General features: G+C 47.0%; 1 protein-coding gene across 2 annotated transcripts in view; it reads left to right on the forward strand.

Annotated features, from left to right (window-relative positions):
* Positions 1-16,870, forward strand: part of LOC146199202 (uncharacterized) — a 220,516-nt gene extending 203,646 nt beyond the window's left edge. For both annotated transcript variants that reach the window (XM_084594678.1, XM_084594677.1), the window contains exons 3-5: positions 12,284-12,610; positions 12,834-12,974; positions 13,945-16,870. In XM_084594678.1, the coding sequence (XP_084450804.1) occupies positions 12,389-12,610; positions 12,834-12,974; positions 13,945-14,319 (738 nt within the window). In that variant the 5' untranslated portion in view covers positions 12,284-12,388 and the 3' untranslated portion in view covers positions 14,320-16,870. The remainder of the gene's footprint in view (positions 1-12,283; positions 12,611-12,833; positions 12,975-13,944) is intronic.
* Positions 16,871-17,099: the final 229 nt, after the last annotated feature.

Here is a 17,099-nt window from a genome sequence, read left to right on the forward strand (position 1 = left end):
TGGTTAGAACCTTTTCGGTTTTCTTTTCGGCGCCTTGCCATTAAGAACGGCGCTCCTGCATTGAACCTGCGCCCTTTTAGGAAAGTTGACCACCTTTAACAACGAAGAATGCAGAATGTGTGTACTATATAGTCCACAGATGCAGGCGGGATACAATCTACGATGTGGGTGAAGATCGAGTCTTGCTAAGAGAATTACCACATCGACGGGAATTTTCTCAGCTTTTTTTTTTTTTTTTTTCTTAGGTCTCAGTCGCTGAATGGAGATGCTTAGAAACGCATTCGGTTTCAGTACTTTTCATTGATTTCAGTGACCTTTGTTTGTCAAACTGCTGGATCACCTAAATTTGTGTTAACGCGGTGCCATTCTTTTTCAAGATAGTTTTAGATGTGAGCATTTCTATAACAATGTATATAAATATTATTCATTTATATTTACCAGAAGTAAGACGTATTTTGCATGGAATTGGCAAACGCGCCAAAAGCAAGGGACGCAAAAAAAAAAAAAAAATGAGTGGACAAATTTGCGCCCAATGCAATGGTGATTCATATTCTCTTCACTTCACATTATTACATTAAAGAGCTCCAGTTAGGGTGTATTACATAAAGGGTAGGTACAGCCTTTGTTAGAAGTGTACAGCCCAAAGGGTCTGTTTCTGATCCATGCAGTGGCACTGATTTAGCATTAGTGGAGGTCTTTCCCATTGGAGAGGGAAGAATACAAAATGTTATATGTCCATCGAGTAGTTTGGAGCACTGGAAATGCATTACAAGGCACACGAAGCAGCTGTCAAAAGCAGACTGCCTGGGCTCTACACTTTTGACAAAGACTGTACAGGTCTAAACGTACTATGTACGAAATAAACATATTATTGGTTAAATATGGCGGTTATAAAATTACAAAAAGTGGATGGCCAGGCGATTGCGGCAATGTCGTGTGGAAGGCTATTCCAGTCTACGGCTGAGAGCGGAAAGAATGATGCTGCAAATGTTGTAGTATGAGATTATGAACGGGCAATTTGCAGGGGCGACCAATGGGAGTCGAAATGCGTGCCGGACGGCTGATGTAGGACAGAATTCGAAGTGAGCTGGAAAGAAACAACAAACGCATGCTGGCGATTCGACGACGACAAGCAAGATTTGTTAGACCGGATTTCTCTTTTAAAGACAAAATACTGGCATCGTATGAATAGTAGGAATGAATGAATCTAGCGGCTCGATTCTGTAGGGATTTAAGTAAAGTTATTAGACAGAAAATAGTGACTGGCTAGTTGGTTTTGCATTCTGGAAATTGCAGCGCAGCAGTAACAGGGACGAGCGCTTGGGTTTGCGTCCTTCTCGTCTCATACCTGTTGGTGCTGCGCTGCTATTATCAAACAGATTTTGTTTGGGCTCCAGATAGGGTGTGTATATTCTAGTTTTGTTCGTACCAGTGATTTGTATATGAAAGACGTTTTATATCTGCTGGTGCGTGGAGGAAATGCCGTTTTAGGGAACCAAGCGTTCTGTTAGCTGACAATAAGATGTTGGGGACATGCTCATTACAGGTTACATCTTTTCAGAGGGTTACGCAGATTTGGTTAGTTCTACTTCGATGACTGAGATTAAGTAGGAAAAAAAAAAAAACGGGGTTGCGCAGCATTTAGCTGGATTTAGTTCCATGAGCCATTGGCTGCACCCATCTTGTACACAGGTTAAGTCATTTTGAAGAGCTCTGATCAGATGCGTTAGTAACTGTGCGGTAGAGGACACAGTAATTCCCTAAGCAAATTATGCGAGATAAGTAGTATATCTTAAATAAAATGCTTGCGATCGGCCCATCTTTCATTTTATTTATTTATTTATTTTTTTGAGTAGAAAGCCATCAATCAGGTTTTACAGATTCACACTTGTATGTTTATTCATGTATTCCTTCGGTTCGTACACGCTGCCTACTTTCACAACGGCCAGTACTTTTTAGTTTAACTGTGCTGTGTCTTCCATAATTCATTTCACCCATCCAGGCAGAGAACCTTTTTTGGCGCTATGTCTTTCCGCAGTTCTCTTTCCTTTCCCTCGCACATCGCTGTTTACCTCCCATAGAAGCTGCCCAGTGAGCGAATACTTGTACTGACACGCTTTTCTCTGGCATAATCCTCGACCCTGTGAACAGCCTTCGTTAAAAACACAGTGAATTTCAGTTGCGCATTGTATGCCTGTGGCTGTCGAATGACTCAGGTCACAATCCCTTTCCATTTCGGCTTCTCGATGGCGGTTACGCAGTGGTCTCCCAATGCTTTAATCGACCAAAGAGCAATCTCAGTGACAGTAGGAAAAGAAACATCATCATCATCATCATCATCATCATCATCATCACCCACTGCAGGGCGAAAGCCTCTCCCATATTTCTCCACTTAACCCGGTTCTGTGCTAGATGCATCCACTTGACCCCTGCGAACTTCTTAATGTCATCCGCCCACCTAACTTTCTGCCGCCCCCTGCTACGCTTCCCTTCCCTTGGAATCCAGTTTATTACCCTAAGCGACCATCGGTTATCCTCTCTTCGCACTACATGTCCTGCCCATGTCCATTTCTTCTTCTTAATTTCTACTAGAATGTCGGTAACTTGAGTTATTTCTCTGACCCACTCTGCACGCTTTCTATCTCTTAATGTTACCCCTACCATTTTTCGTTCCATAGCCCTCTGGGTTGTCCTCAACTTAAGTAGAACTCTCTTGGTTAGCCTCCACGTTTCAGCGCCATAGGTGAGTACAGGCAAGATGCAACTGTTGTATACTTTCCTCTTGAGCGATACCGGTAAGCTGCTAGTCATAATCTCCGAGTGCTTGCCAAATGCGCTCCATCCCAACCTTATTCTTCTTGTTATTTCCTTTTCACGGTCCGGATCTGCGCTTACTACCTGTCCTAAGTAGACATATTCGCCTACTACTTCCAGTATTTCGCTACCTAATGTAAACTGCTGTTGCTTCCCGAGGCTGTTGAACATTACCTTAATCTTCTGCATATTGATTTTCAAGCCTACCTTTCTAATTTTCCTGTCTAGGTCATCAATCATTATTTGCAGTTCATCCCCCGAGTTGCTTAGTAAGGCAATGTCATCAGCAAATCGCAGATTACTGAAGTATTCTCCATCTACCGTTATCCCTAACTGCTCCCATTCGTCTCTGAATACTTCCTCTAAGCAAGCCGTGAATAGTACTGGGGAGATTGTGTCTCCTTGTCTAACACCTTTCTTTATGGGAATTTTGTTACTTTCTTTATGCAGAACTATGGTTGCTGTGCAGCCACTATATATATCTTCCAGCACTTTCACGTACGGCTCGTCTACCCCCTGATTTCGCAATTATCCTCATTCATAAGAAAAGGGACTCTAAGGACCTTAAAAATTACAGACCAATCAGCTTACTGTCTGTTACGTATAAGGTATTTACTAAGGTAATTGCTAATAGAATCAGGGCAACCTTAGACTTCAATCAAGCAAAGGATCAAGCAGGGTTTCGGAAACGGTACTCTACTATCGATCATATCCATACCATCAATCAGGTGATAGAAAAATTCTCGGAATATAACCAGCCCTTATACATAGCATTCATTGATTACGAAAAGGCATTTGACTTAGTTGAAACCTCGGCGGTGATGCAGGCATTGCGAAAAGAAACAAATTATGCAATAAAATAAAATCGCATTGTATATGGCTCTAGGCAGCTATCATAGGCAAGCGAGCTGTGCGTTGGTCGGGGCGTTTTAATGCGGTCTTGTTCCTACCTTATTTGGGATTCCACCTCCACCAAGCAGCTCAGCATACCCTGTACCTGCGATAAATAGGGCTTTGTCTAAACGTAACGCCCTATTATCACCCATTCGGATTTTGGCACTTGAAATACAATGAAAAGCTTACGCTTACGGAGTTCAAGCACCGAGGCGTAAACTCTCAAGAGCCGGCGCTTTAATCGATTTAGCGCAAAGAATGGCGTAGAGGCGTAGACGAATGCGACTTGTGCGACGCACTTAGCCGCCACCATTAATCTTGCTTGCTATAGAACACCGACCTTGTCTCCTGCTTCACTTAGTTCCGAGCGTGAACAGTTCACAGGGTCGTTCACGCTCCCCTGTTGTCTTTGTTGTGTGTCTAACGCCTGGTGGGGTTTCCGATCTCTACGATGTCTCACTTGCGCGTGTATGCATAAATATACAAGCGCGTGCACACTGTGCACACGCCCCCTGCGGCGCCTTCTAGCACTCAGCCAGGCTCGCATAGCCGGCTAACGAGATCCGCGGACAATGGGCGACTTTGGCGATTTAATTGTCGCTTATTAGGTCGCGCCGCAGAGAACCCACACACACACACGGTGCCCTTTTTCCCGAGGGGCTTGGAAAGCGCTCGCCGTCGGCCCGTTCTTGAAACACAGAAAGACCTTGCCGCGAGCGTATCGGCCGGGTCATCGCGGCCAGTAAAAGAGTGTGTGCGTATGCGCATTGCTCATATGCACGAACACGCCCGCCCGCTGCACCGAGTTGGCTAAGAGTCCGTTTCAGTTGCTGATTGCTGCGATCAATTTTTTCCGCACTTTTTTTTTTCCGCTGGGCACGGCCCTAATCAGGGCAGTGCGCGGAAACAGTGCATGTATATTGGGGCGTATAGCTGCAGGCAGTGTCCAAGATTTGATCCTTTGTTTTGCTTTTGCCTCGCTTTGTTTGCGAGAGTCTGTGTGCATTGCCGTGAACATACCGGCGAAGGCGACAGCAAAGGCAACGCCTTTGCTGTTCATTTGTTTGTATTCATCGCTATGCTGTTTAGAGCAGGAGCCTGAAAGCTCGCAGGTTCCGATCGCTATCAGCATCGCAAAGTAGGCCGAACAGATACAAAATGTTTCATTTTTTGCTAGTCCTTGTTAGAACCCAACAAGACACGCGGGAGCCATGGTCTCGTGTTACGTTCCCCAATTCTGTGCCTTGGAAGCACAACAAGCAGGACACTTGCTGAAAGAAGGTTGCAGGTCGCAGTCCCTAGACGTTTTTGGTCGCATATATTACTGGCTTTTAGCATAGTGCTACACCGCTTACTGCTGCCATCTACCGCTACCGCCGTCAGTACGCATGCGCAGATCGCCTTGATCAACGTGCGCGCCGCTGGCGACGCGCGGTGGCGGTAGACGATAGCGGTAAGCGTTAGCGCTATGTTAAAAATGTCTATCAGTGCGAACTTCGTTGAATGTCCTGTTCGGCGGTGAACACAGCGACACCGACGTGACGGAAAAATTCGGATTGGTTGAGAGGGCGTGACGTCACACGGAATAGAAATTGATTAAACAGCATACAAAATCTGGTCGCAGCATGAATCAAATGCCACTGTGTCATGCAAAAAGATAACGTAAATTAATTGCACTGAAAAAAATTTGGGCCGAGATGGACATCGAACCTGCTATAGTCGGACAAACTACCCTACTTCACAGAAGCACGTTCGTTTGCCTCGATCCAAGGTAAGCCTTGTGAGTCTTGCCGTAAATAAAATTAATACAAAAATAATAGTAAAAGGCAATGCCCGTGTCTGTGAAGTAATATTCAGAGTGGAGCCCAGGCAGCTGAAAGGAGGCACTTACGCTATCGCGTCACATCCTATAAAGGCGGAGATTAAGAGTCTTCCGATTTTTTTTTCTGTTTCGGTGAAAAACCGTGCCAAAGGTGTGGTTGACTGCTGCAGTCCTGGTATAGAATTGAGTGCCCGCCCCATTTAAACGTGTGCACATTCATGCGCATTTTTTATTTACGCGCATTCTTACTTCCGTTCACGGCAGCCTACTTCCGCGCTTTCCAAATCGGTCTGATTTATCCCTGTGAAAAAAAGAGTGGTATTTCTAACGTTGGAGGTGCGGCCGACGGTGTTCTTTCCTACTTGGGTGCGACGGCCCGTTGGGGTGGCGCAGTGGTTAAGGCGCTCGACTACTGTTCCCAAGGACGCGGGATCGAATTCCGGCCTCGGCGGCCGCTTTTCGATGGAGGGCGAAAAACAAGGCGCCCGTGCGCTGTGCGATGGCAGCGCACGTTAAAGAACCCCAGGTGGTCGAAATTTCCGGAGTCCTCCACTACGGCGTCTCTCATAGCCTGAGTTGCTTTGGGACGTTGAACCCCACAAACCAAACCAAACCTACTTGCGCACTGCGAGCCTCTCGTAAATGGCTCTGTAGCTCAACTTCGGCACCCAGCTGTAGGCACAGGCAACTGCATGATTGCTCTGTGGCAGCGAAACTGATGCAGCATTGAACGAGAGTCGGTTGCGAGTTTCAACGCTTGCATGGCGGGTCATGCATGAGTTGATCTGGAGCCTGCGGTAGTGGCCAACCAATGAAAATATTGTCTAAAGGGTGCGAAGTTCGCATTTCTTCGTTTCCGGCTCGTGCAATGCAGGAATAGCATGGCAGGTTTATCGGGGAAATTATTGTTTGAGCGCAATTCAAATTTAGAAGTTGGCAGGTTTATATTGCACGTCTAGAAGTGATAAAATGTGTGCAACCACACTTTGAAGCATGTAGTAACTGAAGAGTTATGAAATTCGCGCCCATTACGTTTCCGGCTGATACTCAGGCTTGCATACTATACACGATCACTCGTGGAAAAAGCTGCCGCCATTGCCAACCAAACAGCATTTTTAGGGTTATTTATATTTTAAGTGGTTTTATTAGGTGAAGTTACCTTGGGAGCTTACCTTTTGCTTTCAGGAAGTATTTTATGGAACCAGCAAAGTTACTTCTGTTTATGACTTGGTCAGTGACTGCATCTTCATTTTCTTAATAACGCTTTGCCCTGACAAGACGGTGTTCAGTCAGACGTTAGACCTCCAGACATCATAAACAGTCAGTAGAATACCAGTCTGCATGGTCTGGTTGGCGGTACACAATTAGCTCTAAAACCTGTGACAGATACGACAAACGACATCGCGCATCAAATACCAAGCTCTGGGTGCACTATTTGGTGATGCGGATTCGTGAATATAGCGTTTTTAAGCAAATAAACATAGAGAGAGGCGCCCGTTTGCAAGTGACTCCATATGAATACTTTACCTTCAGAAGAAAAGAATTGGCACAGGAGATATACATCTTGTTTTGTCTTTTCTTTTCTACATCCCCGTTTGATTACGCTGTTAAATTGCGCACGGTAATGAAAACACAATTGGTTAATGTCTTTCATGTTGTGCTCTCACACACTGTCACACGTTACAAATGACCCGCTTTGGCAGCGCAACATAAGAGCAGGCTCTGACGTATAAAGCGCAGCCTCGCGCTTTGTCTCTCACAGAATTCCTATCCCAATGGTCAGCCGCAGCTGCTCAGTGTAGTTTGTACACCAATGCACCAAGAAAATAAACGAAGAATATGCCACAAGGAGGCGTGATAGTGCGTCCCGTTAACTATAGTAGGATACAAACTTAAAGCAAAAAAGCGATTGGTGAGTATGGGCAGCCGCACGCTGCGTGTACACTATATTCAGCTTAACAATAAACAGAGCCAGCTTTTTTTTTTAATATTTTACTATACCAAAAAAAGCTGGATGGATCGAAATTTTTGAGCTTTCTACTTACTCTAATGTTCAACGTTTTTTTTTTTAATTATTCAAAAAAAAAAAAACACAACTTCGGACTACTTTCTGCCGCGGAGAAGTTGTGTGTAAACGGCAGATTAAAGCTGTATCCAACTGTTGCCTTACCACACCTTCTCCACTCACTGCGCGAATAACTCGGCGCTCATGTGAGCTTTCTCGCTGCTTCGCCCTTTCCCAAATAGGAATGGCCAGGCAAGAAAAATAAAAGTGAACCTCGCAGCTGTGCATTACGTGGCAGGTCCACAAACTCGCTAGCAGGTTCAGAGAACCACGCCCATCCGTTCCGCGGGAACAAATGAAATATAGCCGAAAGCGCGCGGCTTCGACGCAGTCAGCGTAAATACGTACGCGCTAATATATGAGGTTCTGGCGCGAAGGTCTCGCACTGCTCGGTCCTCTCGTATCCGTATCGAGCCCACGGCATTCGCGCGATCGAGTTGGGCCTGAGAGGGAGAGAGGATTCTGGCAAGCGTTTTGCTGACCGAGAGCGGCCGAGCGTAATTATTACGAATGCCATTTCCCACCCTTCGTGCCGGCGCTGACAATCTAATGGGCGCGCGCTTGCGCGCTCAACTCGCTATAAACTTTGATTGTCAGCCGTCGGCGTAAAGAAAAAGCGCACAAAATATGCTCCGAACAGTCGCACACGCACGGGCGACGCGGCGCGAATCCACATCGCGCCTTCGCGCGAAGTGGGACGTCGCGTGCTGTGAAGTTGAACTGTCAAGGACGGGGAAGACGAAGGAGAAGAAATGACAAAATATTTGGGGCTCTGGATTGCGCTCAGGAATGCTTTTTTTTTTCTTATTGGTAATATTTGCCGTCAGTACCTCACAGTAGTCGTGCACCTTGCACCGTACCCGTCCACCACGGAAAAAAAAAAAAAAAAAAATGGAAATATGAAATAAGGTCGCTTTACTTTGAGCGCGATACGGCCAGAGCAAAACGAAAGCGGAATGACAGCAGTGTTCTTTTTTTCTGGAATTGTGCAGTGCACGTATGCGCACTTACGATGCCGCCGTAACTTAGGGTTGTTTTATTCCAGCGAACCAGGCGTCTCTCCGAGGTCGTTAACGCGAACGTAAACGCAATCTTCGTTACATTTGTACATTATGCACAGATGCATCAGGCACGTTGTTCTTAGTCGCACGCATCTCAAGAACAAAAATTACTAGCGCTGTTGTTGTGGCTAGTGTTTGACTAATCGTATCAGGAGCGAGGCTTTAATGCCTTTATTGTGGATGGGGCGCTGAAGAAGAAATAGACGCCTTCACCTGGATTCTCGCTTCCTATCTGCTGCGTTAGTCGCAGATGTCAGCCTTTATACTGTCATTCCGACTAGTTGTTATCTCCTTATCTTTAGTAAGCCGTTCAGCGTAAGGCAAGACACGATGAAACGCGACCAGGCGCGATGTTACGGGGCTTGAGAGGCAAGTACCGCGGGGGGTAGAATCAACGCCTGAATCACAATAGCGGAGGGAGCGCTCAGCTCAGCCCAACGCCGGCTTTTTATCAAATTTACGACCGCCAGATCCTCGAACTCGGCGAGAGGTTTCAGCATGTGTGAAGAGAGATCCGGTTGGGCAGGTAGTGCGAAAGCAATCGGCTGTATAGACGTGTGCAGTGCACTGGTAGAGCATTTGCGCGAAACTCGATAGCAGCTTTTCTTTTTATATCGTCTAGGCGGGCTTGACACTATCGTTGTGAGAGCGAGATATTTTTTTCTTTTTTTCAGGCCTTCTGCAATATCACAACAGCTGAGTTTAGCGAGTGGAAATATTATTTGATATAAAATCCAAGGAAAATCTTGCGCCAGATTCTCATTCTAAGGCTTGGTCTGCCGTGATTAGCCCGCTTTAAAGCCAGCGGACGACGAGCGCGCGTGCACAGCCCTTTGGCAGAGATAGTTCTTTATCGGCATCGATAGGCGTCGTAACAGGGTCAGTTCCGTGTGTCCGCTCCGACGGCCGGCGCTGAATTGTCCCCAACGCGTGCTCGCCCCGCGTGCATATCTAATTGCGCAAAACTCGTTTATACCAATGTCACCCCCACGAGCGAGACGGCGCAGTCGGGCAGAGATTATGTTCCAGAAATTACTGGCCAAGCGCGCGCCACCACATTTCTAAGCCAGAGAAAATATCAAGTCATCGAGACGCGTGCATGGTTTAACGATTCGATGCCGCAAATCAATCCACTCGAGGACTTTAAATTACCCGGATTCATCGCGGCTGCCTTTGTGCTCGCGCACACGCGTGTATTGTACGGAAAAGAATTGACAACACTCACGCACTCTTTGAGAGGACGTATAGTACACGCTGTTCGTGAGTGGCGACGACTCACATGCTCGTCTCGACGTGACACCTGCAAGGCTATACGTGCCACTGCAAAGTATACACAGGGCGAGTCTCGTGAATTCCCATTGTTTTCGAAGAGACCGCGGCGCACTCATGACGTGTCTGGTTGCGCGCACTGTGTGTGCCTTATACGTCGGTCCGTCAGCGGTAGCTCCGCATGAATTTGCGTATGCAAGGCCCGCACGCCGCCGCCCCTTTGTTGTTTGCGTGTACTGAGCCCCGCGTGGCGTGGGCTGCGTGTATACGCGAGGACACGTATACTGGTGGGCCTTCTTTGGCATGCGCGGTCGCGCTGCGGCTGCTGCACTGCCCTGCGTGACGGTCGGCTTGGACGTGCGCGCAACCTCTTCTCCTTCCTTTCCTATGAAAGTTGGGTCAAGCGCTTTATAACAATCTCTCTCTGCTCCGATCGGGACAGCCAGCGCATGGGGAGTAGTACAGTCACTGCGGCGCAAGCAAGCGGTGCCGGCAGAGTTTCGTAACAAGCGAACACGCTGCGTTGCCAGAATGCATACATATGATCGGGCGGAGCTTCAAGGTGAATCGCGTTGCTCGAAAAGTTGTGATCTGCGCGAAGTACTGTAATTTGGAGGCCGCTCCCGGAATACCTCCTCCTTCTCTAATGGCACGGCGGTTTGTTCTGTGCTGACTTAAAGCACTCGCAGCTTTCAACGAGGCTGAGATCGCGGGCAAATAACTTGCACACGCTCGTCGCGAGCAAATATAACTTTCACTACTTACCCGACGGCGCAGTCACAGGCGGCAGACAATGCCGCTGGGGAGTTTCTGCGCGACCTACCTATCGCCATAGTTACCTCAATGGGCTTGACCGGAACGCGCCGTTAAGGCTATAGCTACTGCTGGTACGGCAACACTAGTATTTAACGCGAGTTAGGGTTTAGCGTCGTATTTACGTCACGATGCATGTGTCTTGTCCTGCATATAGACTCTCGCGACTGTTATTTGTGCAGGCTCGCTGATTCACCTGATCGTAGCCTTCGTCTCTGCTCCTAATGTACGTGTGTCATTACCGAGCCACGTCCGGAACTGGCTTGCTTTATTACGAAGGATGCTGTCTGTTTCCTCGGCTATGAATATGTTCGCTAGTCGCTTGCGTAACGGACTTGGTCACAGCCTTTATTTTTTCTAATTGTAACGCATTACAACCATTTTTTCCGCCTTCTTAGACTTAGGGGGGAGCGTATAAGGTTACATTTAGTCTGCCCCGGGTCAAACTCGTCGACTTTGTTCTCGCATTGGTTACAGACTATCTGCCCTACTTGAGTACTCCACGCACGTTGCAACTTTTCTCTTACTATCGACTAATTACCAGAACAAGGAAGAGGAAACCTCTCCCTGCCTGCGGATCTACGTGGCTCACTCTGTCGACGACTTAAGCAGATCCGCTGATATTAGTCTCATACATAAAACGAGGACACATGGAAATGGGTTGCGCAAAACAGGCCTACACAAAAGGTGCAAGGCGGTATTAGAGCATACTTACAATGGAGGTTTGTTGGAGGCAAATGTACTTACTCAAGCAGTGCTAGCGCATATATGTAAACTCATATCAACAAAATCGCCCAGCGACGCGTCCTGTTGAACATGAAAAGAGAACTGACACTACTTTGAAGCTAAAAACGAGGCAAGACCTTGAACTTACTGTCTCTCATAAGAACAAGCATCGAATGAAAATTTATTTGCATATCGCAACCCGTGCCCTGCAAGCAGCTAGGATTGCATCCTCTGTTGACCGGTGCGTCTGTTGTATACGCACCAAAGCGACGTTCCCCCCGCTGAGAAAACGCCAGTGAGAAGCGCCATGATGGACGAGGATAAAAAGTTCAGTGTAGCAGAAAATGTGAAGGTCCATTTCTTGGCTGCACCAGGGGCTTATGGATTCTATTTGTTTTGTCATCTTATGAGCTGTGACGGCACTTTCTGGGCGCGACAGTGCGAGAGTTCTGCGACATCTCTATGAAGAATATAGGGGACAGACGTGCATTGAACGTGCAGCATACTTGCATAGGCACATAGTAATATCCAACTCAAAAAGAAGCAGTTGCTAACTATGGGCTATGGTAAACGGCATGTATATTACTCCGCTAAAGAGTAAACAAAAATAATTGTTTTTGAAATTTGACTATACCAATAAAGACAGATCCATTGAAATTTTTGAGCTGGTAATCCGGTCTGATGCTCAGGTTTTTGTTATAGGCAACCGGAAGCGCTTTAACAGCGAACTACTTTCTGCCACGGAAGAATTGCGCGTAATGTTTACTGCAGACTTGAGTTGTTTCCGACTACAGTGTTTTCGTCGCTTCCCTTGCTCAGGTGTACGCTCCGCAGCCGTACCAGTTCGGCTACGAGACGCAGGACGAGTACGGCAACCGGCAATCCCGCCATGAGCAGGACGCCGGCAACGGGGTCAAGACTGGCATGTACGGCTTCCGGGACGCGCACGGCTTGTTCCGGCAGGTGCAGTACGTGGCCGACCACCGGGGATTCCGCGCCTGGGTCAAGACCAACGAACCGGGCACGCAAGACTCGGCGCCCGCCTCGGCGCGCATCGAGTCACAGCAACCACACGCCGCGCAAATCGCCAGCGCCGCTGCCGCCGCCCCGCACCACTACCGTCTGGTGGCACCGCAGCCACAGCCGGTGGGTGCATTCTCTCACCTATGACGAGTAGTGCCCCCAAAACACGGGCAGTGCATTCAAGCCAGTATTACAATCATATAGTATGGCGTTCACATGACAGATATTTTGCCATGTGAACGCTACGGTTGAACGCTGACATGTCTGCCGTTCAAATTGAAACGGATCTTTAAGTGTTGTATATTTTTAACGGGTGTATAGTAATGCAGCTTGTGTCCCTTCTCAGGTGCACCACCTAGCCACAGTGGCGGCAACGCCTGCACTGGTGGCCACTCCGTTGAGGAAGGTGCCGGTGCACCACTCGCTCTACCCGATTGGAGGAATATCCGCAAGGCACGGCCCCATCGAGCAAGCCTACTCACAGCAGGTACGGAAATATATACGCCGCACAATCCAAAAGAGAAACAGCCACTACTTCTCGAAGCAGTTGGTAAAAGGTGAAACGTGCTTTCGATGCTTTGCGTGCATTCTTCTCAAACTTTGATGCGCTGTCCGAAAGACAGCGGCCAGAATGTCAATCTAAATAAAAAAAAAAATAACATTGCTGTTTCTGTTTATAACTTTAGAAGGTACTATGTGTAGTAGATGTATCCAGAAAAGGGGCCATCACGTCTTAAATTCGATTAATCCTCGCCATTGGCGCTTAAGTTGAGCGCAGCTCACTTAACTGCACGCAATGTTATAAGTGTCCCTTTGTGTCACTTTCACGTCTTCAAGCGAGCAAAAAGCTCTTTAAGCACAAGCAAAGTTTCTGGGGGGGGGGGGGGTCTTTTAGTTTTGCCAGCACCTGCGACATAACGCTCGATGACGTAACATGACAGCTTTAAATCCATCAAAGGTAAAAAATGCAGAGAATGTTGGCAATAGTTATATTCTGCGAAAGCGATTTTCAACAGGTGTTGCTTTACTGTTGCCTAAGCTTTGTGTAGCTGGCTGGAATGACACGTACATTTTTCACTAATTAAGGAGCGTTTACTTATGGCTATGCGACTGCAGCGCCATTCTGCGGTACTTGCCATTGCCTCGACAATGCGTTTCAATGCTGCTATTCTAGAGCACTATAATGCTGCTGCACAGCGTTACCATGCAGCTGTTGAACAATCACAACTGCTCCACAAGCAAGACAAAAACTTTTTCGGGGTAGTAGCCGCAAGATTAGAGCTTGCGCAGTTATAGTTAGTTGATTTTATGGAGTTCAATTATAGCAGTGAAGCAGCATTATGTATGTGTCCGTGTGGCGCGGTGGCTAGCAAAATCCTAATTTGACCTTTGTCCTATTCTGGAGAGGCCACCAATGAAGCTAGCGCAATCCCTCAGCACATCACTGAAATTCGCAGGTCCCAGTGCTCCGAAAGCCCTCATTCCGCCGCCAGGCTGCAAGGCCTGCAGCTGCAGTCGTGCCCATCGTAACTCCAGTGGTGGCAGCGCAGCGGACAGCGCCAGTCAGCATTGACTACGGAGGTGCCCGCGCCAGTGGAAGCGGCGGAGGCCCCATCGCCAGAAGCGCAGGCAGCGCCGGCGGCAGCGGTGCAGCAGCCGGTGGCTCAGCTCGCACCGTGAAGAAGGTGCGCCGTCGCAAGCCTGCTGAGTTCTTCAAGAAGTCCATCATCAACAAGCCCCGCCCCAAGCCGTCCGGCCCTCGGGTCCGCGTCGTTCAAGTCACCAAGAATGGCGGCGTGAGAACCGTCGAAGTGCCCGTCTACAAGGACTAAGCGCGTCACCTCTAAATTATTTCCCCGTACGTCTCGAGAAGTCGCCAGTGAGGATATTGAATGTCGGTCCCCCAGCTTGCGTGCGCTGGCTGACCCTTTAGCATAAGGTTGAGGCTACTCAGCATCTACCTGCTCGATTTACGAGAACAGCTCGAGCTGGGCTGTTAAATTCTTTAACCTGTTGAGCAGGTCGATGTGTAGAAGCTTGAATTTGCCGAGAGTTTCAGGAACCAATGGACAGGGCGCTAAAAGTGTGAGAGAAACTCAATCAAGAAGGTTAAACTTGCCTTCTTAAGCGAGAACTTGCCATACTTCTAGGGAAGACGGTCTTACGTGTTTGCGGGATCATGTTCAGTGCCACAGAAATTCCTTGTTAAATGTGGTAGCCGCTGCACCCAAGTCCATAAATGAGCAAGTTCCATAGTAAATTACCAAGGCTTACGAACCGTTACGCTGGTTCTAAGCAGCTTAGATATGCCGACACGAACTTGCACCAAGCCTAGCAAACTTGACATGACCGTTCTCTTGACGTAGTTCGCAATGCCCACTTTCTCCACACGTCTTAAGAAAGATTGGTGTGAGGAAGTGCGTTGCATTCCAGAGCGGCAAACTGTATTTAACATCTTCCTAGGTATTTCTGCCAGTGTTGAATGTTGCATAGTTTTGATTCTCGTACATACTTCGCATAGCACATTCGAAGTGTACAGGTATGGCGGCTTCTGTCAATCATTTACGCCCTGTCTCGCAATTTGTTCGAACTGGTAACTTTTGGTTGCGAGTAGGGGATCGAACTATCAAACTGCACCACACGTAACGATCTTCTGTGACTGAATCACACACGCTACTGCACAAGTCGTGATGATAGTTACGGAATAGCCTCCACTTCATACCAAACAAAATGTGAGACAGGGCAGAGCAGACGCCTCACCTAGTGGGATTACTGTATCGTGCTGGGTAAGGCCTGTTACTGTAAAGTGCGAAAACTGCCGAACACAAATACGCGCATGTTAGTAGCGTTGAGTGAATAGCAATGTACGGCACAGCAAGGAGTGGACAATGTTTAGCGTTTTTCGATTACGCCATATGTATTCAATGGCTTTAGTGCATAATTTATATTGCGCCACAATGCCAAAAAGAATATTGAAAGTTCTATGAACGGCTGCAGTAAGTTTGATTTACTGAAATGGATACAAACGGATGGAAGGTCACAAAGAGGCCTATTCTATACTTCCCCTGAGGTCACAGCTACAGCGAGGTTAGTAAGACTGTTCAGGCTCGACGCAGCAGTAAAAAACATTATGCTGCTGTAATAGCCTAGACTCTCCTGAGAATCTAAAGAAGGCCAAATGTACCTGTTTAAACAATCGCATTCACTGCGCACTTCTGGGAGAGTGTAAGGCCGCGCAGTTCCACTCAGTGGCACTGAGAATATATAAAGAGGGTCTGTCACTGCAGTTTTTCCTTTTCGGAATGGAAATGGTGAAACAAAATTTCTGTCTGAGCGTTTGATGGAAGAAGAGCTTTCTTTTGTGGCGTCAAAGCTATGACGTCCGACTCCGTCATCAGCAACGGCAAAAAAAAGAAAAAGAAAAAAAAAGAGAAATTCTTGCGCTGTAACAACCAGGTATGTGCAACTCAGTGTCATGGCTAGAAGACTGGCAGCTTATGTAGCCACGTTTCCTTATAAGGGTTTGCAACCAAAACAAAAGCCTGCATCAAGCCGCTGCACATAGTTTTACGCTGAATTCGTTTCACTTGCGAAGAGTCCGAACAACTGCGGTTGAATCAACTGCTGCACAAATGCAAAATAGATAAGAACGTTTATTTGGTGCTCGAATTTCGCATCTACATCATTATAGCAAAAATTTTGTGTACTGTTCCCGACTATTGTGCTGGCGGAAAATTTGCGTGTTTGACATCCTCATTTCTAGGTTATACTTCCTTCCAACTTACGCAAAGGAAAGACGCTTCCGAGCTGCTGTAGCTGTGACGTCGGTTTTATTACAACTGTTTGTGGTTTACGGTAAGATTATTTCACGGGCTACCATACCCTGCTAAATGAGCGGCGATGGTTTTGGAATGTTTTTGTCCAGTGCAAATGCTTCATTTTTTTCCCTGCATCACGAACATCATTAGCAGTGCTTCAGGTAGTTCTTTATCACCAATCTTTAAACTCTCTTACTGCACACATGTACAAAGTACGCGACACAAATTTTATACTCCTGTTCTATATCTATTCTATATACAAGTATGTGCCGTGTGTTATAAGGGTCATAAAAAAGACTCGCTGTTGCTGGCTGGCGTTACAACTTAGTGTGTTCTTAAAGCAGATCTTGATTAGAGTCGTCAGCGGGAGATGTTTTGAAGATGACCAAACGTTTACTCAGTACAAAGGCAAACTTTTATACAGTGCGAACGGCGAACGCCTTTACCGTGTGTTTGAGTTGTGTCTGGAAGCTTTGCAACAAGCAGGATTCAGCGCGCAGGCGTTCATTCTTCAGTATAACGAACTGCACCACTCACGTCCGTGAAAAAAAAAAAAAAAGAAAAATCTGGCGTCTAATTTCTTAGCTAATTTCCATTTGAAATAAAGAGACAGCAATATGAGGCAGCGTGTTGAATTCTACTACACTTTGTTCGTTGAAGAACGGGACTAAGAAAAATTGTTGTGTCTCAGTGTTATTTAAAGTTGTTTACTTAATGGCAATCATTCACATTTTATTTGCTTCTTTCTTATGTTTGTCAGGCGTGAAACTTGTTATATTTTTTATCCTTTACTA

The sequence above is a fragment of the Amblyomma maculatum genome, chromosome 2, assembly GCF_055883805.1.
Source record: "Amblyomma maculatum isolate TAMU_Amacu chromosome 2, ASM5588380v1, whole genome shotgun sequence".
In the NCBI taxonomy this organism is placed as follows: domain Eukaryota; kingdom Metazoa; phylum Arthropoda; class Arachnida; order Ixodida; family Ixodidae; genus Amblyomma; species Amblyomma maculatum.